The sequence below is a fragment of the Oncorhynchus mykiss genome, chromosome 5 (genome assembly GCF_057628025.1).
Source record: "Oncorhynchus mykiss isolate SJ-2025 chromosome 5, ASM5762802v1, whole genome shotgun sequence".
Classification (NCBI taxonomy): Eukaryota; Metazoa; Chordata; class Actinopteri; order Salmoniformes; family Salmonidae; genus Oncorhynchus; species Oncorhynchus mykiss.
In genome coordinates, this window is record NC_143026.1 from 4,807,501 (window position 1) to 4,835,000 (window position 27,500).

General features: G+C 47.0%; 1 protein-coding gene across 1 annotated transcript in view; it reads right to left on the reverse strand.

The window, feature by feature from the left end:
* LOC110522836 (methyl-CpG-binding domain protein 2) overlaps window positions 1-27,500 on the reverse strand; it is a 123,459-nt gene that overhangs the window by 43,687 nt on the left and 52,272 nt on the right. The window contains exons 4-5 of the mRNA XM_036976655.2: window positions 13,316-13,406; window positions 12,880-13,057 (exon numbers count right to left, since the gene is read on the reverse strand). Coding sequence (XP_036832550.1) covers window positions 12,880-13,057; window positions 13,316-13,406 — 269 coding nt within the window. The remainder of the gene's footprint in view (window positions 1-12,879; window positions 13,058-13,315; window positions 13,407-27,500) is intronic.

The window sequence follows — 27,500 nt, forward strand, 5'->3', positions numbered from 1 at the left end:
CTGTGAACACACAGAGAGAACTGGGTTAGGGATGAACAGAGAGAGGACTGTGTTTAGGATGAACACACAGAGAGGACTGGGTTAGAGATGAACACACATAGCGAGGACTGGGTTAGGGATGAACAGAGAGAGGACTGGGTTAGGGATGAACACACAGAGAGAGGACTGGGTTAGGGATGAACACACAGAGCGAGGACTGGGTTAGGGATGAACAGAGAGAGGACTGGGTTAGGGATGAACACACAGAGAGAGGACTGGGTTAGGGATGAACACACAGAGCGAGGACTGGGTTAGAGATGAACAGAGAGAGGACTGGGTTAGGGATGAACAGCGAGAGGACTGGGTTAGAGATGAACACACAGAGAGGACTCGGTTAGGGATGAACAGAGAGAGGACTGGGTTAGGGATGAACAGAGAGAGGACTGGGTTAGGGATGAACAGAGAGAGGACTGGGTTAGGGATGAACACACAGAGCGAGGACTGGGTTAGAGATGAACAGAGAGAGGACTGGGTTAGGGATGAACAGAGAGAGGACTGGGTTAGAGATGAACACACAGAGAGGACTCGGTTAGGGATGAACAGAGAGAGGACTGGGTTAGGGATGAACACACAGAGAGGACTGGGTTAGGGATGAACAGAGAGAGGACTGGGTTAGGGATGAACACACAGAGGGAGGACTGGGTTAGGGATGAACAGAGAGAAGACTGGGTTAGGGATGAACACACAGAGGGAGGACTGGGTCAGGGATGAACAGAGAGAGGACTGGGTTAGGGGTGAACACAAAGAGGGAGGACTGGGTCAGGGATGAACAGAGAGAGGACTGGGTTAGGGATGAACACACAGAGAGGACTGGGTTAGGGATGAAAAGAGAGAGGACTGGGTTAGAGTTGAACACACAGAGGGAGGACTGGGTCAGGGATGAAAAGAGAGAGGACTGGGTTAGGGATGAACACACAGAGGGAGGACTGGGTCAGGGATGAACGGAGAGAGGACTGGGTTAGAGATGAACAGAGAGAGGACTGGGTCAGGGATGAACAGAGAGAGGACTGGGTCAGGGATGAACAGAGAGAGGACTGGGTCAGGGATGAACAGAGAGAGGACTTGGTTAGGGATGAACAGAGAGAGGACTGGGTTAGAGATGAACACACAGAGAGGACTGGGTTAGGGATGAACAGAGAGAGGACTTGTTAAGGGATGAACACACAGAGAGGACTGGGTTAGGGATGAACACACAGAGGGAGGACTGGGTCAGGGATGAACAGAGAGAGGACTGGGTAAGAGATGAACACACAGAGAGGACTGGGTTAGGGATGAACAGAAAGAGGACTGGGTTAGGGATGAACACACAGAGAGGACTGGGTTAGGGATGAACACACAGAGAGGACTGGGTTAGGGATGAACACACAGAGAGAGGACTGGGTTAGAGATGAACACACAGAGCGAGGACTGGGTTAGGGATGAACACACAGAGCGAGGACTGGGTTAGAGATGAACACACAGAGCGAGGACTGGGTTAGGGATGAACACACAGAGCGAGGACTGGGTTAGGGATGAACACACAGAGCGAGGACTGGGTTAGGGATGAACACACAGAGCGAGGACTGGGTTAGGGATGAACACACAGAGCGAGGACTGGGTTAGGGATGAACACACAGAGCGAGGACTGGGTTAGGGATGAACACAGAGCGAGGACTGGGTTAGGGATGAACACACAGAGCGAGGACTGGGTTAGGGATGAACACACAGAGCGAGGACTGGGTTAGGGATGAACACACAGAGCGAGGACTGGGTTAGGGATGAACACACAGAGCGAGGACTGGGTTAGAGATGAACACACAGAGCGAGGACTGGGTTAGAGATGAACACACAGAGCGAGGACTGGGTTAGAGATGAAAAGAGAGGACTGGGTTAGGGATGAACACACAGAGCGACGACTGGGTTAGGGATGAACACACAGAGCGAGGACTGGGTTAGGGATGAACACACAGAGTGAGGACTGGGTTAGGGATGAACACACAGAGCGAGGACTGGGTTAGGGATGAACACACAGAGCGAGGACTGGGTTAGAGATGAACACACAGAGCGAGGACTGGGTTAGAGATGAACACACAGAGCGAGGACTGGGTTAGGGATGAACACACAGAGCGAGGACTGGGTTAGGGATGAACACACAGAGCGAGGACTGGGTTAGGGATGAACACACAGAGCGAGGACTGGGTTAGGGATGAACACACAGAGCGAGGACTGGGTTAGAGATGAACACACAGAGCGAGGACTGGGTTAGAGATGAACACACAGAGCGAGGACTGGGTTAGAGATGAACACACAGAGCGAGGACTGGGTTAGGGATGAACACACAGAGCGAGGACTGGGTTAAAGATCAACACACAGAGCGAGGACTGGGTTAGGGATGAACACACAGAGCGAGGACTGGGTAACACACAGAGCGAGGACTGGGTTAGAGATGAAAAGAGAGGACTGGGTTAGGGATGAACACACAGAGCGAGGACTGGGTTAGAGATGAACAGAGAGGACTGGGTTAGGGATGAACACACAGAGCGAGGACTGGGTTAGGGATGAACACACAGAGCGAGGACTGGGTTAGAGATGAACAGAGAGGACTGGGTTAGGGATGAACACACAGAGCGAGGACTGGGTTAGGGATGAACACTCAGAGCGAGGACTGGGTTAGAGATGAACAGAGAGGACTGGGTTAGGGATGTATGACTGCTGTGTGCCTGCATGTCCTCTCCACCCTCAGATAGCAGTACCCCAACAAACAATGGTCACTACAAAACAAATCTTCTGCTGCTATTGTTTTTTTATTATCAGATAACGAAACGAGATCAAGCAGATCTAATAATGGGATTATGTTAATTTTACTGGATTAGAACGCAGGGGAGTGAATCAAATCCTATTTCTCCTCACAGCGAAAGATGGAATGTATGTGGTGATGTCACAGTCTTGTTCTGTGGGATGCTGTGTCGTTTTGTCGTTCTATGTGGTGATGTCACAGTCTTGTTCTGTGGGATGCTGTGTCGTTTTGTCGTTCTATGTGGTGATGTCACAGTCTTGTTCTGTGGGATGCTGTGTCGTTTGTCGTTCTATGTGGTGATGTCACAGTCTTGTTCTGTGGGATGCTGTGTCGTTTTGTCGTTCTATGTGGTGATGTCACAGTCTTGTTCTGTGGGATGCTGTGTCGTTTTGTCGTTCTATGTGGTGATGTCACAGTCTTGTTCTGTGGGATGCTGTGTCGTTTGTCGTTCTATGTGGTGATGTCACAGTCTTGTTCTGTGGGATGCTGTGTCGTTTGTCGTTCTATGTGGTGATGTCACAGTCTTGTTCTGTGGGATGCTGTGTGGTTTGTCGTTCTATGTGGTGATGTCACAGTCTTGTTCTGTGGGATGCTGTGTGGTTTGTCGTTCTATGTGGTGATGTCACAGTCTTGTTCTGTGGGATGCTGTGTGGTTTGTCATTCTATGTGGTGATGTCACAGTCTTGTTCTGTGGGATGCTGTGTGGTTTGTCGTTCTATGTGGTGATGTCACAGTCTTGTTCTGTGGGATGCTGTGTCGTTTGTCGTTCTATGTGGTGATGTCACAGTCTTGTTCTGCGGGATGCTGTGTGGTTTGTCGTTCTATGTGGTGATGTCACAGTCTTGTTCTGTGGGATGCTGTGTGGTTTGTCGTTCTATGTGGTGATGTCACAGTCTTGTTCTGTGGGATGCTGTGTGGTTTGTCGTTCTATGTGGTGATGTCACAGTCTTGTTCTGTGGGATGCTGTGTGGTTTGTCGTTCTATGTGGTGATGTCACAGTCTTGTTCTGTGGGATGCTGTGTGGTTTGTCGTTCTATGTGGTGATGTCACAGTCTTGTTCTGTGGGATGCTGTGTGGTTTGTCGTTCTATGTGGTGATGTCACAGTCTTGTTCTGTGGGATGCTGTGTGGTTTGTCGTTCTATGTGGTGATGTCACAGTCTTGTTCTGTGGGATGCTGTGTGGTTTGTCATTCTATGTGGTGATGTCACAGTCTTGTTCTGTGGGATGCTGTGTGGTTTGTCGTTCTATGTGGTGATGTCACAGTCTTGTTCTGTGGGATGCTGTGTGGTTTGTCGTTCTATGTGGTGATGTCACAGTCTTGTTCTGTGGGATGCTGTGTGGTTTGTCGTTCTATGTGGTGATGTCACAGTCTTGTTCTGTGGGATGCTGTGTCGTTTGTCGTTCTATGTGGTGATGTCACAGTCTTGTTCTGTGGGATGCTGTGTCGTTTGTCGTTCTATGTGGTGATGTCACAGTCTTGTTCTGTGGGATGCTGTGTGGTTTGTCGTTCTATGTGGTGATGTCACAGTCTTGTTCTGTGGGATGCTGTGTGGTTTGTCATTCTATGTGGTGATGTCACAGTCTTGTTCTGTGGGATGCTGTGTGGTTTGTCGTTCTATGTGGTGATGTCACAGTCTTGTTCTGTGGGATGCTGTGTGGTTTGTCGTTCTATGTGGTGATGTCACAGTCTTGTTCTGTGGGATGCTGTGTGGTTTGTCGTTCTATGTGGTGATGTCACAGTCTTGTTCTGTGGGATGCTGTGTGGTTTGTCGTTCTATGTGGTGATGTCACAGTCTTGTTCTGTGGGATGCTGTGTGGTTTGTCGTTCTATGTGGTGATGTCACAGTCTTGTTCTGTGGGATGCTGTGTCGTTTGTCGTTCTATGTGGTGATGTCACAGTCTTGTTCTGTGGGATGCTGTGTCGTTTGTCGTTCTATGTGGTGATGTCACAGTCTTGTTCTGTGGGATGCTGTGTCGTTTGTCGTTCTATGTGGTGATGTCACAGTCTTGTTCTGTGGGATGCTGTGTGGTTTGTCGTTCTATGTGGTGATGTCACAGTCTTGTTCTGTGGGATGCTGTGTGGTTTGTCATTCTATGTGGTGATGTCACAGTCTTGTTCTGTGGGATGCTGTGTGGTTTGTCGTTCTATGTGGTGATGTCACAGTCTTGTTCTGTGGGATGCTGTGTGGTTTGTCGTTCTATGTGGTGATGTCACAGTCTTGTTCTGTGGGATGCTGTGTGGTTTGTCGTTCTATGTGGTGATGTCACAGTCTTGTTCTGTAGGATGCTGTGTGGTTTGTCGTTCTATGTGGTGATGTCACAGTCTTGTTCTGTGGGATGCTGTGTCGTTTGTCGTTCTATGTGGTGATGTCACAGTCTTGTTCTGTGGGATGCTGTGTGGTTTGTCGTTCTATGTGGTGATGTCACAGTCTTGTTCTGTGGGATGCTGTGTGGTTTGTCGTTCTATGTGGTGATGTCACAGTCTTGTTCTGTGGGATGCTGTGTGGTTTGTCGTTCTATGTGGTGATGTCACAGTCTTGTTCTGTAGGATGCTGTGTGGTTTGTCGTTCTATGTGGTGATGTCACAGTCTTGTTCTGTGGGATGCTGTGTCGTTTGTCGTTCTATGTGGTGATGTCACAGTCTTGTTCTGTGGGATGCTGTGTGGTTTGTCGTTCTATGTGGTGATGTCACAGTCTTGTTCTGTGGGATGCTGTGTGGTTTGTCGTTCTATGTGGTGATGTCACAGTCTTGTTCTGTGGGATGCTGTGTCGTTTGTCGTTCTATGTGGTGATGTCACAGTCTTGTTCTGTGGGATGCTGTGTGGTTTGTCGTTCTATGTGGTGATGTCACAGTCTTGTTCTGTGGGATGCTGTGTGGTTTGTCGTTCTATGTGGTGATGTCACAGTCTTGTTCTGTGGGATGCTGTGTGGTTTGTCGTTCTATGTGGTGATGTCACAGTCTTGTTCTGTAGGATGCTGTGTGGTTTGTCGTTCTATGTGGAGATGTCACAGTCTTGTTCTGTGGGATGCTGTGTCGTTTGTCGTTCTATGTGGTGATGTCACAGTCTTGTTCTGTGGGATGCTGTGTGGTTTGTCGTTCTATGTGGTGATGTCACAGTCTTGTTCTGTGGGATGCTGTGTGGTTTGTCGTTCTATGTGGTGATGTCACAGTCTTGTTCTGTGGGATGCTGTGTCGTTTGTCGTTCTATGTGGTGATGTCACAGTCTTGTTCTGTGGGATGCTGTGTCGTTTGTCGTTCTATGTGGTGATGTCACAGTCTTGTTCTGTGGGATGCTGTGTCGTTTGTCGTTCTATGTGGTGATGTCACAGTCTTGTTCTGTGGGATGCTGTGTGGTTTGTCGTTCTATGTGGTGATGTCACAGTCTTGTTCTGTGGGATGCTGTGTGGTTTGTCGTTCTATGTGGTGATGTCACAGTCTTGTTCTGTGGGATGCTGTGTCGTTTGTCGTTCTATGTGGTGATGTCACAGTCTTGTTCTGTGGGATGCTGTGTCGTTTGTCGTTCTATGTGGTGATGTCACAGTCTTGTTCTGTGGGATGCTGTGTGGTTTGTCGTTCTATGTGGTGATGTCACAGTCTTGTTCTGTGGGATGCTGTGTGGTTTGTCGTTCTATGTGGTGATGTCACAGTCTTGTTCTGTGGGATGCTGTGTGGTTTGTCGTTCTATGTGGTGATGTCACAGTCTTGTTCTGTGGGATGCTGTGTGGTTTGTCGTTCTATGTGGTGATGTCACAGTCTTGTTCTGTGGGATGCTGTGTGGTTTGTCGTTCTATGTGGTGATGTCACAGTCTTGTTCTGTGGGATGCTGTGTGGTTTGTCGTTCTATGTGGTGATGTCACAGTCTTGTTCTGTGGGATGCTGTGTGGTTTGTCGTTCTATGTGGTGATGTCACAGTCTTGTTCTGTGGGATGCTGTGTCGTTTGTCGTTCTATGTGGTGATGTCACAGTCTTGTTCTGTGGGATGCTGTGTCGTTTGTCGTTCTATGTGGTGATGTCACAGTCTTGTTCTGTGGGATGCTGTGTCGTTTGTCGTTCTATGTGGTGATGTCACAGTCTTGTTCTGTGGGATGCTGTGTGGTTTGTCGTTCTATGTGGTGATGTCACAGTCTTGTTCTGTGGGATGCTGTGTCGTTTGTCGTTCTATGTGGTGATGTCACAGTCTTGTTCTGTGGGATGCTGTGTGGTTTGTCGTTCTATGTGGTGATGTCACAGTCTTGTTCTGTGGGATGCTGTGTGGTTTGTCGTTCTATGTGGTGATGTCACAGTCTTGTTCTGTGGGATGCTGTGTGGTTTGTCGTTCTATGTGGTGATGTCACAGTCTTGTTCTGTGGGATGCTGTGTGGTTTGTCGTTCTATGTGGTGATGTCACAGTCTTGTTCTGTGGGATGCTGTGTGGTTTGTCGTTCTATGTGGTGACAAGAGGGATGAGGGAGGAGAAAAGAAGAAGTGATCCGTTACACTCCTCTTATAACCCAGAGAGAGCTTGTCATCTGAGCTTTAATGCGTTTCCCAGTCGATAAGCCTGAATGCACTGGGACAGGCAGAGGAGAGAGAGAGGATGACACACACACACACACACACACTTCAGATGGTTCGGTTGTCAGTTGTGCCATGCATGTGTATACACTGCCATCTAGAGGCTGAACTGAAGACTGCACTCTCAAGAGTTCTCAACAGCATATTTTAATTTCACCTTTATTTAACCAGGTAAGCTACTTGAGAACAAGTTCTCATTTACAACTGCGACGTGGCCAAGATAAAGCAAAGCAGTGCGACACAAACAACAACACCAGAGTTACACATGGAATAAAACAAAACATACAGTCAATAATACAGTAGAAAAAAAAGAAAGTCTATATACAGTGTGTGTAAATGACATGAGGAGGTAAGGCAATAAATAGGCCATAGTAATTACAATTTAGCAAATTAACACTGAGGGAGTGGTGCACTCTGTAACGAGTAGGCTGCCATTTGGGACGCATTGGAAAAGGCTTTATACTGCATGGTGCTTCATAGTTCCAGCAGATATGACTGCCTGTCAGGCCCCTACAGATGATGCCAGAGGAAATGAATGGAGTCTCTCTCTCTCTCTCTCTCTCTCTCTCCCTCTCTCCCTCTCTCCCTCTCTCCCTCTCTCCCTCCTCTCTCTTCTCTCTCTCTGAACAGCATCAGTCAGAACACATCTACTAGGGTATAGAAACCGGCAAGCACATCGGAATCGGCCTCTATTAGATTAAAGATGTCTAGTTTAGCGCTGATGTGCAAAACTGGTGTCTAAACTGACGTGCAGACCTATATAATGTACAGTTGAAGTCGGAAGTTTACATACACCTCAGACTTTCTTTTTTTCTATTGTGTTGCCCCTCTCATTTAGAGGTAACTAGCTTAGCTGGACTAGCTGGGTAGATAACTTCTCTTTGGTAGGGGGCAGCATTTGGAAATTAAACTGCCTTCTACTCAGGCCCAGAAGATAGGATATTCAATTAGTAGATTTAGATAGAAAAACACTCTAAAGTTTCCAAAACTGTTAAAATAATGATTTGTAAAATAGTTGTATATTTTCTGAATTTTTATAATGAGTATTTCTGAATTTTTATAATGAGTATTTCTGAATTTTTATAATGAGTATTTCTGAAATGCTATAATGAGTATTTCTGCATTTGAATTTGGCGCTCTGCAATCTCACTGGATGTTGGCCAGGTGGGATGCGCGTCCCACATACCCTGGAGAGGTTAAAAGCTAGCAAGCTAACTTTACAGTCCAATATTTAACTCTGAAAGACATCAGTTAAATCATATAGAGCTATCGCTTGGTATACACACTGTCAAACAATGTAGCTTCTGCCATGGTAGTCACTGCTAGGCTGGTAACGTTAGCTACCTTCAGCAGAGTGAACATGTTGGTTCATTCCATCTTTGACTGATGTTAGCCAACGTAAACTAGCTAATGTTATTCTGATTTGGCATCTCTCATCTCTTCTACCCACTTTATTTATTTATTTTATTTATTTTATAAAATTAGAATTGTCGAAATAAATGTATTTATTTATTTTATAAAATGAGAATTGTCGAAATAAATGTATTTATTTATTTTATTTATTTTATAAAAAGAGAATTGTCGAAATAGCTAACTCACTCTGTTTGTGTTATGAATACGTTTAAAATCACCTATTAGTTGGTTCTTAGACAGTTTCAACTGGCTAGCAATATGTCTACAAACATCCCCTTCTACTATTGATAACAATGATCTGTCAGTCAATGGGCTGGGGGAGGTTTACAGACAGTACTTTGAGATGAGGACGAGGTTTGGGGGGGGGTATGGTTGTGCTTAGTCAGTAAAATGTATTGTGGTTTATGAGAGCGATTGAGGGGCCATGTCCCCTCATTGTCCCTAAACAATACGCTAGCCGGTCCCATTCTGTTGACACCTTTACCAACAAAGGCATATTTCCCTACCGACCCCTTCCACAAAAAGTGTAAGATGCTAACACCTTCAACCATGTCTTTCCAGGAGATGTGCAGTACCAGCAAACAGTAGGTGGGTAAAGAAGCCCTACACCACTTTCGGCAGAGTCTTATCAAGCTGGCTGTTCACCACAGACAGGACAAGCCCATCGCCATAAGCACAACGAGTCTTGGCTTCCCCAGGCCACCATGCTGAACACCATTACCAGTGTCCTGAAGCTGGATAAAGGACTATACCTGTGTTTACACAGGCAGCACATTATTCTTATTTTTCACTTATTGGTCTTTTAACCAATCAGATCGGTTCTGAAAAAGATCTGATGTGATTAAAACCAATTGGTGAAAAAAGGATCAGAATTGGGCTGCCTGTGTAAACATAGCCATTGCGGCTCAGCATAAGACCATATACAATAGAATAGGGGTCTCCAACCATGTTCTGTGAGTGAAAACCAACAGGACAGTAGCTCTCCAGGAACAGGGTTGGAGTGAAAACCTACAGGATGGTATCTCTCTAGGAACAGGGTTAGAGTGAAAACCTACAGGACAGTAGCTCTCCAGGAACAGGGTTGGAGTGAAAACCTACAGGATGGTATCTCTCTAGGAACAGGGTTAGAGTGAAAACCTACAGGACAGTAGCTCTCCAGGAACAGGGTTGGAGTGAAAACCTACAGGACAGTAGCTCTCAAAGGAACAGGGTTGGAGTGAAAACCTACAGGATGGTATCTCTCTAGGAACAGGGTTAGAGTGAAAACCTACAGGACAGTAGCTCTCCAGGAACAGGGTTGGAGTGAAAACCTACAGGACAGTAGCTCTCCAGGAACAGGGTTGGAGTGAAAACCTACAGGACAGTAGCTCTCCAGGAACAGGGTTGGAGTGAAAACCTACAGGACGGTAGCACTCCAGGAACAGGGTTGGAGTGAAAACCTACAGGACGGTAGCACTCCAGGAACAGGGTTGGAGGGCGCACATAGATTACATGTACAACAATATCTAGCCTAATAGAAAGAAATATGGCATAACCTTCAACCTTTGCACTTTGACCAGACTGTACCAATGTGCCTAGGTAGGTAGACAGTATCTAGTTACAACCATGTCTATCCGGCATGCTTAGGCAAATATTTGTTATAGTAACACCAGCTTCAGTTTTAGAGATTTACAACAGTAAATTTATGTATTATTGTTTGTGCTCAGCGTTTGTAAAGTTTAACATAGCTAGCTAACTTGTTGTTGTTTACATCTGTTTGGAATCCTATATCTTGCGTCATGCCAATAATTTAGTGAGATTGAAATGAATCCACGGTCATACCAATGTCAACCCTCATTATTATATTGCAAAGCTAGCTAGTAAAATTACATACAGTTGCTGATGTTACACGTGTTTGCTAACAAGTTACAAAAGATCTCAGATTGTAAATATTTTGTCAAAGATATGGCTACCGGTAATGTTAGTTGTTGAGCTAGCTAACTTAGATAGCTAACTAGCTAACTTAGATAGCTAACTAAGATAGCTAACTAGCTAACTTAGATAGCTAACTAGCTAACTTATCTAGCTAACTAGCTAACTTATCTAGCTAACTCAGATAGCTACCTTAGTTAGATAGCAAACAGACACGTATTTTGATTAGCTACACGACAATATCACAGCTCACTGCAGGTCAACCAGTCCCTCCAGGATTTTGTGGGGATTGTTTGTGAAATTTGCGCACCAAAAATGCTTGGTTTTAGTGTGGCAAAAATGCTTCGTTATGCTCCTGGAATTCTTACATTTTGCATGACAAAATGATTTTTGTCCACATTTGTGTTGGCAATGGAAGTTTGTTGACATGTGGCTTGATTGAACCCTATTATGTGGTAAATGTGCAGCGATTGGTTGAAATTGCGAGCCCTTTTTTTGTACTGCGTGATGGGTCAGTTTTTATACTTGTTATATATTGTGATGTAATTTAATACCACAATATATAATGTTTGTATTTTCCCTACAAACAATGACTTGAGCAAGATGGCACCGACAGACATGACAACTCTGCTTCCTCTGCCTCTAGCTCCTAAAGGTTGCAGTATTTTCTTTTTTTGTGTGTTATTTCTTACATTATGACATACTTACAATACTTACATTGACTACAGCTCAACATTCAACACCATAGTACTCTCCAAGTCCATTAAGCTCGGGGCCCTGGGTCTGAAACCCTCCCTCTGCAACTGGGTCCTGGACTTCCTGACGGGCCGCCCCCCAGGTAGTGAAGGTAGGAAACAACACCTCCACTTCGCTGATCCTCAACACAGGGGCCCCACAAGGGTGCGTTCTCAGCCCTCTCTTGTGCACCATGTTCAACCATGACGGCGTGGACATGCACGCTTCCAACCCAATCATCAAGTTTGCAGACGACACAAGAGTAGTAGGCCGGATTACCAACAATGACGAGAGGGCCCTGGAGGAGGAGGTGAGGGTCCTGGAGGAGGAGGTGAGGGCCCTGGAGGAGGAGATGAGGGCCCTGGAGGAGGAGGTGAGGGCCCTGGAGGAGGAGGTGAGGGCCCTGGAGGAGGAGGTGAGGGTCCTGGAGGAGTGGTGGCAGGAAAATAACCTTCCCTCAACATCAACGTCAACCAAGGAGCTGATGGTGGACCTCAGGAAACAGCAGAGAGACCACGGTCCTTGTGTCTGTTTGGGTCATTTCAGAACGCGTCTGACGGTCCTCGGGTCTGTTTGGGTCATTTCAGAATGGGTCTGACGGTCCTCGGGTCTGTTTGGTTAATTTCAGAACGAGTCTGACGGTCCTCGGGTCTGTTTGGTTCATTTCAGAACAGGTCTGACGCTCTTCGGGTCTGTTTGGGTCATTTCAGAACGGGTCTGACGGTCCTCGGGTCTGTTTGGGACATTTCAGAATGGGTCTGACGGTCCTCGGGTCTGTTTGGGTCATTTCAGAACGGGTCTGACGGTCCTCGGGTCTGTTTGGGTCATTTTGGAACCGGTCCAACTTTCTGGACACATGAAGACCTCTAGTACACAGTTATGTATGGACACATGGTGAGAAACATAGCAATACTGGTCCATAGTAGAAATGGGAAATAGTACTACCTGGGAAATAGTACTACCTGGGAAATAGTACTGCCTGGGAAATAGTACTGCCTGGGAAATAGTACTGCCTGGTAATAGTACTGCCTGGGAAATAGTACTGCCTGGGAAATAGTACTGCCTGGGAAATAGTACTGCCTGGGAAATAGTACTGCCTGGGAAATAGTACTGCCTGGGAAATAGTACTACCTGGGAAATAGTACTGCCTGGGAAATAGTACTGCCTGGGAAATAGTACTACCTGGGAAATAGTACTGCCTGGGAAACAGTACTACCTGGGAAATAGTACTGCCTGGGAAGGAAGTACTTGACATACATCACATCTACCTGCTGTGTGTGTGTGTGTGTGTGTGTGTGTGTGTGTGTGTGTGTGTGTGTGTGTGTGTGTGTGTGTGTGTGTGTGTGTGTGTGTGTGTGTGAGAGAGAGTCAGTCAGTCTCTCTCACACTCACATTTTACGGTGTATCCTGGTTCGGTGACACAAACAGACACACAGAGACACGCCTTACCGGATGTCCTGATCGGTGACTATGAAGGCCTTACACAGGGGCTGCGACGTGTTGAGCCAGATAGCCGGGTTCTTCTCTGCAGCCGAGGTCGTCTGGCCCGTGATGGGGGAGGAGCTCATGTGGAGGGCGCTGGAGATAGCCGATAGGAGTGTCTCGTCTGACGTGTCTGGACCCAAACCTGGTAGAGGACAACACGGCCACAGGAACACGGTCAGGAACATAACCATAGTCCCATCAACCCCTTCTGGTCAGACAGACTCACATACCTCATTGTTTTTACTTCCATGTTCTCCATCTCACAGGACAGTGTATTTGATTAGAGATAACTAATAACAGATCAAACACCATTTCTAATTGTAAGATAATATGATTATATACAACTGCCTATTATTAACATCAGAGACATAATCAGAGAGACGACAGGCAGGGCTCCTACTTGTTAAACCCTTGGGAAGCTCCATGCTCCTGAGGACCTCTTCTGTTATGTCTGACGCACTCAGGCCTTTCAACCGCTTCTCCCAGAACAGCTGCAAACACAACAGACAGGTGATGAGATGAGGAGAGGAGGGATGATGAGAACAGGAAAGGAAACAGCGGGATGATGAGAACAGGAAAGGAGGAGAGGGATGATGAGATGAGGAGAGGAGGGATGATGAGAACAGGAAAGGAAACAGACAGGTGATGAGAACAGGAAAGGAAACAGAGGGGTGATGAGAAAAGGAAAGGAAACAGAGGGTGATGAGAAAAGGAAAGGAAACAGAGGGGTGATGAGAAAAGGAAAGGAAACAGACAGGTGATGAGAAAAGGAAAGGAAACAGACAGGTGATGAGAAAAGGAAACGAAACAGACAGGTGATGAGAAAAGGAAAGGAAACAGAGTGGTGATGAGAACAGGAAAGGAAACAGAGGGGTGATGAGAAAAGGAAAGGAAACAGAGGGATGATGAGAACAGGAAAGGAAACAGAGGGATGATGAGAACAGGAAAGGAAACAGAGGCGTGATGAGAAAAGGAAAGGAAACAGAGAGGTGATGAGAAAAGGAAAGGAAACAGAGGGGTGATGAGAAAAGGAAAGGAAACAGACAGGTGATGAGAAAAGGAAAGGAAACAGGCAGGTGATGAGAAAAGGAAAGGAAACAGACAGGGGGTGAGAAAAGGAAAGGAAACAGACAGGTGATGAGAAAAGGAAAGGAAACAGAGGGATGATGAGAAAAGGAAAGGAAACAGAGGGGTGATGAGAAAAGGAAAGGAAACAGAGGGTGAGGAGATGAGGAAAGGAAACAGAGGGTGAGGAGATGAGGAAAGGAAACAGACAGGTGATGAGAACAGGAAAGGAAACAGAGGGTGAGGAGATGAGGAAAGGAAACAGAGGGTGAGGAACAGAGGAGGACCCAGGACCCCCAGAAAACAGGACATGGTATTTATCCAATTATAGTTCATTCAGGTTCGGGGTATAAATTCTAGCACAGCAGCAACAACAAGTGTTCAAGAGAGAATAAATAGCAAGACAAGAAAGGCCTTTGAAGCGAGACGAGATAACCGACCGATAGAGACACAAAGAGACACTCAGCCACATCAGCGTGGCTGGCATGGCAGGGGGCAGCTGGGGGAGACTGGCATGACTGGCATGGCAGGGGGCAGCTGGGGGAGACTGGCATGGCTGGCATGGCAGGGGATGGCTCCCCTTCATTAGGCCATGATGGCAGCAGACCAACGACCCATCACCCATCTTCCTTGGTTAGTCCTAAACTAATACTCTCTCCAGTTAGAGTGGCAGCATCTTCCTCGATCTATTCCTCTTTTCTCCACGTCTTGAAAACATTTAGGAGCCAATTCTCTCAAATCAAAGTTTATTGGTGCTCGTACACCGATCTGCAGATGTTATCTCAGGTGGCAGTGAAATGCTTGTGTTTCTACCTTCCAACAGTGCAGTGATAATACCTAACAATACAAAACAATACACACATAATCCTGAAGTAAAAATAAAGAAGTTAAGAAATATCACAACAAGCAACGTCAGAGTCCAGAATATAAATATATAAATAAAGGATGGTGTGTATAGACAGTAGTTATATAGGATGGTGTGTATAGACAGTAGTTATATAGGATGGTGTATATAGACAGTATAGACAGTAGTTATATAGTATGGTGTGTATAGACAGTATAGACAGTAGTTATATAGTATGGTGTGTATAGACAGTATAGACAGTAGTTATATAGGATGGTGTGTATAGACAGTATAGACAGTAGTTATATAGTATGGTGTGTATAGACAGTATAGACAGTAGTTATATAGGATGGTGTATATAGACAGTAGTTATATAGGATGGTGTGTATAGACAGTAGTTATATAGGATGGTGTGTATAGACAGTAGTTATATAGGATGGTGTGTATAGACAGTAGTTATATAGGATGGTGTGTATAGACAGTAGTTATATAGGATGGTGTGTATAGACAGTAGTTATATAGGATGGTGTGTATAGACAGTAGTTATATAGGATGGTGTGTATAGACAGTAGTTATATAGGATGGTGTGTATAGACAGTATAGACAGTAGTTATATAGGATGGTGTGTATAGACAGTATAGACAGTAGTTATATAGGATAGTGTGTATAGACAGTAGTTATATAGGATGGTGTGTATAGACAGTATAGACAGTAGTTATATAGGATGGTGTATATAGACAGTAGTTATATAGGATGGTGTGTATAGACAGTAGTTATATAGGATGGTGTGTATAGACAGTAGTTATATAGGATGGTGTGTATAGACAGTAGTTATATAGGATGGTGTGTATAGACAGTAGTTATATAGGATGGTGTGTATAGACAGTATAGACAGTAGTTATATAGGATGGTGTGTATAGACAGTATAGACAGTAGTTATATAGGATAGTGTGTATAGACAGTAGTTATATAGGATGGTGTGTATAGACAGTAGTTATATAGGATGGTGTGTATAGACAGTATAGACAGTAGTTATATAGGGTGGTGTGTATAGACAGTAGTTATATAAGATGGTGTGTATAGACAGTAGTTATATAGGATGGTGTGTATAGACAGTAGATATAATAGCATGGTGAGTATAGACAGTAGTTATATAGGATAGTGTGTATAGACAGTAGTTATATAGGATAGTGTGTATAGACAGTAGTTAATTAGGATGGTGTGTATAGACAGTAGTTATATAGGATGGTGTGTATAGACAGTATAGACAGTAGTTATATAGGATGGTGTGTATAGACAGTAGTTAATTAGGATGGTGTGTATAGACAGTATAGACAGTAGTTATATAGGATAGTGTGTATAGACAGTAGTTATATAGGATGGTGTGTATAGACAGTAGTTATAAAGGATGGTGTGTATAGACAGTAGTTATATAGGATGGTGTGTATAGACAGTAGTTAATTAGGATGGTGTGTATAGACAGAAGTTAATTAAGATGGTGTGTATAGACAGTAGTTAAGTAGGATGGTGTGTATAGAAGGTATAGACAGTAGTTATACAGGATGGTGTATTTAGACAGTAGTTAATTAGGATGGTGTCTATAGACAGTAGTTAATTAGGATGGTGTGTATAGACAGAAGTTAATTAAGATGGTGTGTATAGACAGTAGTTAAGTAGGATGGTGTGTATAGAAGGTATAGACAGTAGTTATACAGGATGGTGTATTTAGACAGTAGTTAATTAGGATGGTGTCTATAGACAGTAGTTAATTGGGATGGTGTGTATAGACAGTAGTTAATTAGGATGGTGTGTATAGACAGTAGTTAATTAGGATGGTGTGTATAGACAGAAGTTAATTAAGATGGTGTGTATAGACAGTAGTTAAGTAGGATGGTGTGTATAGAAGGTATAGACAGTAGTTATACAGGATGGTGTATTTAGACAGTAGTTAATTAGGATGGTGTCTATAGACAGTAGTTAATTAGGATGGTGTGTATAGACAGAAGTTAATTAAGATGGTGTGTATAGACAGTAGTTAAGTAGGATGGTGTGTATAGAAGGTATAGACAGTAGTTATACAGGATGGTGTATTTAGACAGTAGTTAATTAGGATGGTGTCTATAGACAGTAGTTAATTGGGATGGTGTGTATAGACAGTAGTTAATTAGGATGGTGTGTATAGACAGTAGTTAATTAGGATGGTGTGTATAGACAGAAGTTAATTAAGATGGTGTGTATAGACAGTAGTTAAGTAGGATGGTGTGTATAGAAGGTATAGACAGTAGTTATACAGGATGGTGTATTTAGACAGTAGTTAATTAGGATGGTGTCTATAGACAGTAGTTAATTGGGATGGTGTGTATAGACAGTAGTTATATAGGATGGTGTATATAGACAGTAGTTATATAGGCTGGTGTATATAGACAGTAGTTAATTGGGATGGTGTGTATAGACAGTATCGACAGTAAATTAATAGAGAAGGTGTGTACAGCAGCAGTTATACAGGATGAGTCTTGACTAGAATACAGTATATACATATGAAGTAGGTAAAACATTATGTAAACATTAAAGTGACCAGTGTTCAACGACTACCGTAGCTACTGTACCGTAATTGCTGGACTATTAAGCACACCTGAATATAAACCGCACCCACTGAATTATTTTAAAAATATGTATTTTGTACATAAATAAGCCGCACGTGTCTATAAGCCGCAGGTGCCTACCGGTACATTGAAACAAATGAACTTTACACAGCCTTTAAAGGAAACACGGCGTTGTAACAAAAATTAAACAGTAGCCTACCAAGACTCCTCCTGTGCACTGAAACCACTGAAGTCATCTCCTTCGGTGTCGGAGTTGAATAGCCTCAGAATTGCTTCATCCGATGTTGGATCGTTTTCATTGTCGCTCTCGTCACTTTCATCCGGAGGCAAATACCCCGCTGAGCTCATGCTGCCCCCTTCAACACGCAGCAGTCCAGCCGTTCCAAACCCGTTGATGATAGTGGATTTTTTGACAATGCTCCACGCTGTCAGGACCCACTGGCAGACTTGACCATAAGATGCTCTTCGCATGCGGCCCGTTTTAGTGAAGGATTTCTCCCCACTTGTCATCCAAGCCTCCCACTGAACACAGAGCGCCACCTTAAATGCACGATTTACACTGATGTCGAGTGGCTGCAAATACTTTGGGCCATCTGCTTTTCTTCCCTCTGAAAGCTTTTGTTGTCTTTTTGCACTGAGTCAGTTCCTCACGCTGCTGTTTCCAACGTCTTATAATCGACTCATTAAGGCCAAGCTCCCGTGCAGCAGCTCTCTTTCCTTTTCCAACAGCCAGATCGATCGCCTTCAACCTGAAAGCTGCATCATATGCATTTCTCCGTGTCTTTGCCATGATGAGGGTGACAAAATGACTACCGTAATCAGAATGATGGGAAGTTTGAGCGCGCTCGATTTACGTCACATTATGTGACGGTGCTCAGTTTTTTGGCGGCATGAATCTTGTTAAAGCGGGAAAAATCCATAAATTAGCCGCGTCATTGTATAAACCGCGAGGTTCAAAGTGTGGGAATAAAGAAGCGGCTTATAGTCTGGAAATTACGGGTATGTACATAGGGCATCCGGGGTACAGTACTGGGTGGTAGCCGGCTAGTAACAGTGACTAAGGTTCAGGGTAGAGTACCGGGTGGTAGGAGGCTAGTAACAGTGACTAAGGTTCAGGGTAGAGTACTGGGTGGTAGCCGGCTAGTAACAGTGACTAAGGTTCAGGGTAGAGTACTGGGTGGTAGCCGGCTAGTAACAGTGACTAAGGTTCAGGGTAGAGTACTGGGTGGTAGCCGGCTAGTAACAGTGACTAAGGTTCAGGGTAGAGTACTGGGTGGTAGCCGGCTAGTAACAGTGACTAAGGTTCAGGGTAGAGTACTGGGTGGTAGCCGGCTAGTAACAGTGACTAAGGTTAAGGGTAGAGTACTGGGTGGTAACCGGCTAGTAACAGTGACTAAGGTTCAGGGTAGAGTACTGGGTGGTAGCCGGCTAGTAACAGCGACTAAGGTTCAGGGTAGAGTACCGGGTGGTAGCTGGCTAGAAACAATGACTAAGGTTCAGGGCAGGGTATCGGGTGGTAGCTGGCTAGAAACAGTGAGTAAGGTTCAGGGTAGAGTACAGGGTGGTAGGAGGCTAGTAACAGTGACTAAGGTTCATGGTAGAGTACTGGGTGGTAGCTGGCTAGTAACAGTGACTAAGGTTCAGGGCAGGGTACTGGGTGGTAGCTGGCTAGTAACAGTGACTAAGGTTCAGGGCAGGGTACTGGGCGGAGGCCAACTTGTGGTGACTGATTAACAGTCAGAAATAGGCCTATTCAGAGAGAGCTAGCTATTTCTGAGCGTGCTAAAGGGAGGGGCCTAGCTATCTCTGAGAGCATTAAAGGGAGGGGCCTAGCTATCTCTAAGGGTGTTAAAGGGAGGGGCCTAGCTATCTCTGAGAGCATTAAAGGGAGGGGCCTAGCTATCTCTGAGAGTGCTAAAGGGAAGGGCCTAGCTATCTCTGAGAGCATTAAAGGGAGGGGCCTAGCTATCTCTGAGAGTGCTAAAGGGAAGGGCCTAGCTATCTCTGAGAGCATTAAAGGGAGGGGCCTAGCAATCTCTGAGAGTGCTAAAGGGAGGGGCCTAGCTATCTCTGAGAGCATTAAAGGGAGGGGACTAGCTATCTCTGAGAGCATTAAAGGGAGGGGACTAGCTATCTCTGAGAGCATTAAAGGGAGGGGCCTAGCTATCTCTGAGAGCATTAAAGGGAGGGGCCTAGCTATCTCTGAGAAAGCTATAGGGATCCGCTCCACTCCAGCCCATCAATGTCAATAGGGGCCTGGTCAGCCCTCCTTTTCCTATAGTCCACGATCAACTCCTTTGTCTTGCTCACATTGAGGGAGAGGTTGTTGTCATGGCACCACACTGCAATGTCTCTGACCTCCTCCCTATAGGCTTGTCTCATTGTTGTCAGTGATCAGGCCTACCACTGTTGTGTCATCAGCAAACTTAATGATGGTGTTGGAGTCGTGTTTGGACACGCAGTCGTGGGTGAACAGGGAGTACATGAGGGAACTAAGCACCCACCCCTGAGAGGCCCCCCGTGTTTAGGATCAGCGTGGCAGATGTGTTGTTACCTACCCTTAACACCTGGGGGGGGGCCCGTCAGGAAGTCCAGGATCCAGTTGCAGAGGGAGGTGTTTAGTCCCAGAGTCCTTAGCTTAGTGATGAGCTTTATGGGCACTATGGTGTTGAACGCTGAGCTGTAGTCAATGAATAGCATTCTCACATAGGTGTTCCTTTTGTCCAGGTGGGAAAGGGCAGTGTGGAGTGTAATTGAGATTGCGTCATTTGTGGATCTGTTGGGGCGGTATGCAAATTGGAGTGGGTCTAGGGTATCCAGGATGATGTTGTTGATGTGAGCCATGACCAGCCTTTCAAAGCACTTCATGGCTACCGACGTGCTACGGGGCGGTAATCATTTAGGCAGGTTACCTTCGCTTCCTTGTTACCAGGTTACCATCCATGTAGGTATTACAGACTAGGTCAGGGAGAGGTTGATAATATCAGTGAAGACACTTGACAGTTTGTCCGCACATGCTTTGAGTACACATCCTGGCAATCCGTCTGGCCCCGCGGCCTTGTGAATGTTGACCTGTTTCAAGGTCATGCTCACATCGGCTACGGAGAGCGTGACACAGTCTTCCGGAACAGCTGGTGCTCTCATGCATGTTGCTTGCCTCGAAGCGAGCATAAAAGGCATTTAGCTCGTCTGGTAGGCTCGCGTCACTGGGCAGCTCTCGGCTGGGTTTCCCTTTGGAGTTCGTAATAGTTTCCAAGCCCTGCCACATCCGACGCGCATCAGAGCCGGTGTAGTAGGACTCAATCTAGTAGGACTCAATCTGTTTGATCGTTTGTCTGAGGGCATAGTGGGATTTCTTACAAGAATCTAGTGGGCATCTAGTATTTGACATCCCTTAACATCAGGGTTAATTATGTGTATTTATGTGTATGCCAGTAACAGCAGCAGCAGAGGAAAAAACAGCCAAGGAATCTCTTTCTCTCCGGCCTTGAAGCATGAAACACACAGATAATCTCACTGCCGATAGACTGCTGACAGGTACTCATCACAGTGGAAGGCTGTTCCTTCTCTTGCTAGAACAAAAGCGGTACCTGCTGCGTGCGGATCCGGTAGCGACGAACCTTCCGTTTCTACTTGGTAGAATTGTAATACTCGTCAGTGTCCAACAACTTGACTTTGAGCCAATCAGAGAGCCCGAAGTCAACACAAAAGAAAAGTAAAAAGAGGTTGTTTTCTCAGTACATCCATGGATGAGCTTGTCACACTTCATATGCAATGTAGGCTATGGGATGGTAGCTAGCTAAGTGCACCGACCCAATGCACACAACACCAAATACTTCCTCCAAGCTAGCTAACCACTGTAGCTAGTGTTGACATTATAATGACATCACAATGGATTAGCTAGTTTCCATTAAACAGTTGCCTGTGGTAGCTACAGATGTTAGTGCAGTGTCCTTAGCTCGCTCGATAGCTATGGGCTGGCAACTGTTTGGGCTGTATGGGCTGGCACTGGCAGTATGGGATTATGGAGAGTGAATTTGATGGTTTCTTCATCATCTTGCTAGGTAGTTATCTAGATGTGACCAACTGGCTCGTATTAACAACGAGAGAGATGAGGATGAAGGGGAGGGAGATGAGGAGAGGGGGAGCGAGAGGAGGAGGGGTAGAGAGATGAGGAGGAAGAGGAGGGAGATGAGGAGGGGGGAGCGAGAAAAGGAGGGGTAGAGAGGTGAGGACGAAGGGTAGAGAGGTATAGGAAGGGGGAGGGAGGAGGGGTAGAGAGGTGAGGAGGGAGGGTAGAGAGGTAAAGGAAGGGGAGGGAGAGGAGGAGTGGTAGAGAGGTGAGGAGGAAGGGTAGAGATGTAAAGGAAGGGGAGGGAGAGGAGGAGTGGTAGAGAGGTGAGGAGGAAGGGTAGAGAGATAAAGGAAGGGGGGGGGAGAGGGAGAGGAGGAGGGGTAGAGAGGTGAGGAGGAAGGGTAGAGAGGTATAGGAAGGGGGAGGGAGAGGGAGAGGAGGAGGGGTAGAGAGGTGAGGAGGAAGGGTAGAGAGGTAAAATAAGGGGAGGGAGAGGAGGAGGGGTAGAGAGGTGAGGAGGAAGGGTAGCGAGGTATAGGAAGGGGGAGGGAGAGGAGGAGGAAGGGTAAAGAGATATAAGAAGGAGGAGGGAGAGGGAGAGGAGGAGGGGTAGAGAGGTGAGGAGGAAGGGTAGAGAGGTATAGGAAGGGGGAGGGAGAGGGAGAGGAGGAGGGGTAGAGAGGTATAGGAAGGGGGAGGGAAAGGGAGAGGAGGAGGGGTAGAGAGGTGAGGAGGAAGGGTAGAGAGGTATAGGAAGGGGGAGGGAAAGGGAAAGGAGGAGGGGTAGAGAGGTGAGTAGGAAGGGTAGAGAGGTAAAGGAAGGGGAGGGAGAGGAGGAGGGGTAGAGAGGTGAGGAGGAGGGGTAGAGAGGTGAGGAGGAGGGGTAGAGAGGTGAGGAGGAGGGGTAGAGAGGTGAGGAGGAGGGGTAGAGAGGTGAGGAGGAGGGGTAGAGAGGAGAGGAGGAGGGGAAGAGAGGTGAGGAGGAGGGGAGGAGGGGTATAGCGGTAAAGGAAGGGGAGGGGAGGGAGAGGAGGAGGGGTAGAGAGGTGAGGAGGAGGGGTAGAGAGGTGAGGAGGAGGGGTAGAGAGGTGAGGAGGAGGGGTAGAGAGGTGAGGAGGAGGGGAGGAGGGGTATAGAGGTAAAGGAAGGGGAGGGGAGGGAGAGGAGGAGGGGTAGAGAGGTGAGGAGGAGGGGTAGAGAGGTGAGGAGGAAGGGGAGGAGATCCTCAGGGAAGGCATCCTCAGCCTCAGCCTCACACAGAGAGCCTAACAGTGGCTAAATGTCCCTAACTGTCCTCAGCCTCAGCCTCACACAGACAGCCTAACAGTGGCTAAATGTCCCTCACTGTCCTCAGACTCAGCCTCACACAGACAGCCTAACAGTGGCTAAATGTCCCTCACTGTCCTCAGCCTCGGCCTCACACAGACAGCCTAACAGTGGCTAAATGTCCCTCACTGTCCTCAGACTCAGCCTCACACAGACAGCCTAACAGTGGCTAAATGTCCCTCACTGTCCTCAGCCTCAGCCTCACACAGACAGCCTAACAGTGGCTAAATGTCCCTCACTGTCCTCAGACTCAGCCTCACACAGACAGCCTAACAGTGGCTAAATGTCCCTCACTGTCCTCAGACTCAGCCTCACACAGACAGCCTAACAGTGGCTACATGTCCCTCACTGTCCTCAGACTCAGCCTCAAACAGACAGCCTAACAGTGGCTAAGTGTCCCTCACTGTCCTCAGACCACAGACACAGCAGCAGGAAGGGTAACAGCATAATCTACTCTCGAGTGGCACAGCGGTTTAAAAAACTGCATCTCAGTGTTAGAGCAAGTCACTACAGACACCCTGGTTCAGTGGTCTAAGACACTGCATCTCAGTGTTAGAGGAGTCACTACTGACCCTGGTTCAGTGGTGTAAGACACTGCATCTCAGTGTTAGAGCAAGTCACTACAGACACCCTGGTTCAGTGGTCTAAGACACTGCATCTCAGTGTTAGAGGAGTCACTACTGACCCTGGTTCAGTGGTCTAAGACACTGCATCTCAGTGTTAGAGGAGTCACTACAGACACCCTGGTTCAGCGGTCTAAGACACTGCATCTCAGTGTTAGAGGAGTCACTACTGACCCTGGTTCAGTGGTCTAAGACACTACATCTCAGTGTTAGAGGAGTCACTACTGACCCTGGTTCAGTGGTCTAAGGCACTGCATCTCAGTGCTAGAGGTGTCACTACAGACCCTGGTTCAGAGGTCTAAGACACTGCATCTCAGTGTTAGAGGTGTCACTACAGACCCTGGTTCAGCGGTCTAAGACACTGCATCTCAGTGTTAGAGGTGTCACTACATACCCTGGTTCAGCGGTCTAAGACACTGCATCTCAGTGTTAGAGGTGTCACTACAGACCCTGGTTCAGAGGTCTAAGACACTGCATCTCAGTGTTAGAGGTGTCACTACAGACCCTGGTTCAGCGGTCTAAGACACTGCATCTCAGTGTTAGAGGTGTCACTACAGACCCTGGTTCAGAGGTCTAAGACACTGCATCTCAGTGTTAGAGGTGTCACTACAGACCCTGGTTCAGAGGTCTAAGACACTGCATCTCAGTGTTAGAGGTGTCACTACAGACCCTGGTTCAGAGGTCTAAGGCATCTCAGTGTTAGAGGTGTCACTACAGACCCTGGTTCAGTGGTCTAAGGCATCTCAGTGTTAGAGGTGTCACTACAGACCCTGGTTCAGTGGTCTAAGGCATCTCAGTGTTAGAGGAGTCACTACAGACCCTGGTTCAGTGGTCTAAGACACTGCATCTCAGTGTTAGAGGAGTCACTACTGACCCTGGTTCAGTGGTCTAAGGCATCTCAGTGTTAGAGGAGTCACTACAGACCCTGGTTCAGTGGTCTAAGACACTGCATCTCAGTGTTAGAGGAGTCACTACTGACCCTGGTTCAGTGGTCTAAGGCATATCAGTGTTAGAGGTGTCACTACAGACCCTGGTTCAGTGGTCTAAGACACTGCATCTCAGTGTTAGAGGAGTCACTACTGACCCTGGTTCAGTGGTCTAAGGCATCTCAGTGTTAGAGGTGTCACTACAGACCCTGGTTCAGTGGTCTAAGACACTGCATCTCAGTGTTAGAGGAGTCACTACAGACCCTGGTTCAGTGGTCTAAGACACTGCATCTCAGTGTTAGAGGAGTCACTACAGACCCCGGTTCAGAGGTCTAAGACACTGCATCTCAGTGTTAGAGGTGTCACTACAGACCCTGGTTCAGTGGTCTAAGACACTGCATCTCAGTGTTAGAGGAGTCACTACAGACCCTGGTTCAGCGGTCTAAGACACTGCCTCTCAGTGCTAGAGGAGTCACTACAGACCCTGGTTCAGAGGTCTAAGACACTGCATCTCAGTTTTAGAGGTGTCTCTCACTGTCCTCAGACACAGCAGCTAACCTAAACGTCCCTCACTGTCCTCAGACACAGCAGCTAACCTAAACGTCCCTCACTGTCCTCAGACACAGCAGCTAACCTAAACGTCCCTCACTGTCCTCAGACACAGCAGCAGTCCTAAACGTCCCTCACTGTCCTCAGAACCAGCAGCTAACCTAAACGTCCCTCACTGTCCTCAGACACAGATAGAGCAGCAGGTACTCTGGCAGCCACTCTGTAAAGAACCTGAAGTGCTGTCATGGTAAGGGAATGGTGTGGTGGGTGGGGGGGGGGTAGACAGTGGTGACAGTAGTTAACACAGCCTAAGTCTGTTACTGAATGGTGTTGTGGGGGGGTAGACAGTGGAGACAGTAGTTAACACAGCCCAAGTCTGTTACTGAATGGTGTTGTGGGGGGGTAGACAGTGGTGACAGTAGTTAATACAGCCCAAGTCTGTTACTGAATGGTGTTGTGGGGGGGTAGACAGTGGTGACAGTAGTTAACACAGCCCAAGTCTGTTACTGAATGGTGTTGTGGGGGGGTAGACAGTGGTGACAGTAGTTAACACAGCCCAAGTCTGTTACTGAATGGTGTTGTGGGGGGGTAGACAGTGGTGACAGTAGTTAACACAGCCCAAGTCTCTTACTGAATGGTGTTGTGGGGGGGTAGACAGTGGTGACAGTAGTTAACACAGCCCAAGTCTGTTACTGAATGGTGTTGTGGGGGGGTAGACAATGGAGACAGTAGTTAACACAGCCCAAGTCTCTTACTGAATGGTGTTGTGGGGGGGTAGACAGTGGTGACAGTAGTTAACACAGCCCAAGTCTCTTACTGAATGGTGTTGTGGGGGGGTAGACAGTGGTGACTGTAGTTAACACAGCCCAAGTCTCTTACTGAATGGTGTTGTGGGGGGGGGGGGGGGGGGGGTAGACAATGGAGACAGTAGTTAACACAGCCCAAGTCTGTTACTGAATGGTGTTGTGGGGGGGGTAGACAGTGGAGACAGTAGTTAACACAGCCCAAGTCTCTTACTGAATGGTGTTGTGGGGGGGTAGACAGTGGTGACAGTAGTTAACACAGCCCAAGTCTCTTACTGAATGGTGTTGTGGGGGGGGGTAGACAGTGGTGACAGTAGTTAACACAGCCCAAGTCTGTTACTGAATGGTGTTGTGGGGGGGGTAGACAGTGGTGACAGTAGTTAACACAGCCCAAGTCTCTTACTGAATGGTGTTGTGGGGGGGTAGACAGTGGTGACCGTAGTTAACACAGCCCAAGTCTCTTACTGAATGGTGTTGTGGGGGGGTAGACAGTGGTGACAGTAGTTAACACAGCCCAAGTCTGTTACTGAATGGTGTTGTGGGGGGGTAGACAGTGGTGACCGTAGTTAACACAGCCCAAGTCTGTTACTGAATGGTGTTGTGGGGGGATAGACAGTGGAGACCGTAGTTAACACAGCCCAAGTCTGTTACTGAATGGTGTTGTGGGGGGGTAGACAGTGGTGACAGTAGTTAACACAGCCCAAGTCTGTTACTGAATGGTGTTGTGGGGGGGTAGACAATGGTGACAGTAGTTAACACAGCCCAAGTCTCTTACTGAATGGTGTTGTGGGGGGGTAGACAGTGGTGACAGTAGTTAACACAGCCCAAGTCTGTTACTGAATGGTGTTGTGGGGGGGTAGACAGTGGTGACAGTAGTTAACACAGCCCAAGTCTGTTACTGAATGGTGTTGTGGGGGGGTAGACAGTGGTGACAGTAGTTAACACAGCCCAAGTCTCTTACTGAATGGTGTTGTGGGGGGGTAGACAGTGGTGACAGTAGTTAACACAGCCCAAGTCTGTTACTGAATGGTGTTGTGGGGGGATAGACAGTGGAGACAGTAGTTAACACAGCCCAAGTCTGTTACTGAATGGTGTTGTGGGGGGGTAGACAGTGGTGACCGTAGTTAACACAGCCCAAGTCTGTTACTGAATGGTGTTGTGGGGGGGGTAGACAGTGGTGACCGTAGTTAACACAGCCCAAGTCTGTTACTGAATGGTGTTGTGGGGGGGGTAGACAGTGGTGACCGTAGTTAACACAGCCCAAGTCTGTTACTGAATGGTGTTGTGGGGGGGTAGACAGTGGTGACCGTAGTTAACACAGCCCAAGTCTGTTACTGAATGGTGTTGTGGGGGGGGGGGGGTAGACAATGGAGACAGTAGTTAACACAGCCCAAGTCTCTTACTGAATGGTGTTGTGGGGGGGGGGGGGGGGGTAGACAATGGAGACAGTAGTTAACACAGCCCAAGTCTGTTACTGAATGGTGTTGTGGGGGGGGGGGGGGGTAGACAATGGAGACAGTAGTTAACACAGCCCAAGTCTGTTACTGAATGGTGTTGTGGGGGGGTAGACAGTGGTGACTGTAGTTAACACAGCCCAAGTCTGTTACTGAATGGTGTTGTGGGGGGGGTAGACAGTGGTGACTGTAGTTAACACAGCCCAAGTCTGTTACTGAATGGTGTTGTGGGGGGGGTAGACAGTGGTGACAGTAGTTAACACAGCCCAAGTCTGTTACTGAATGGTGTTGTGGGGGGGGTAGACAGTGGTGACTGT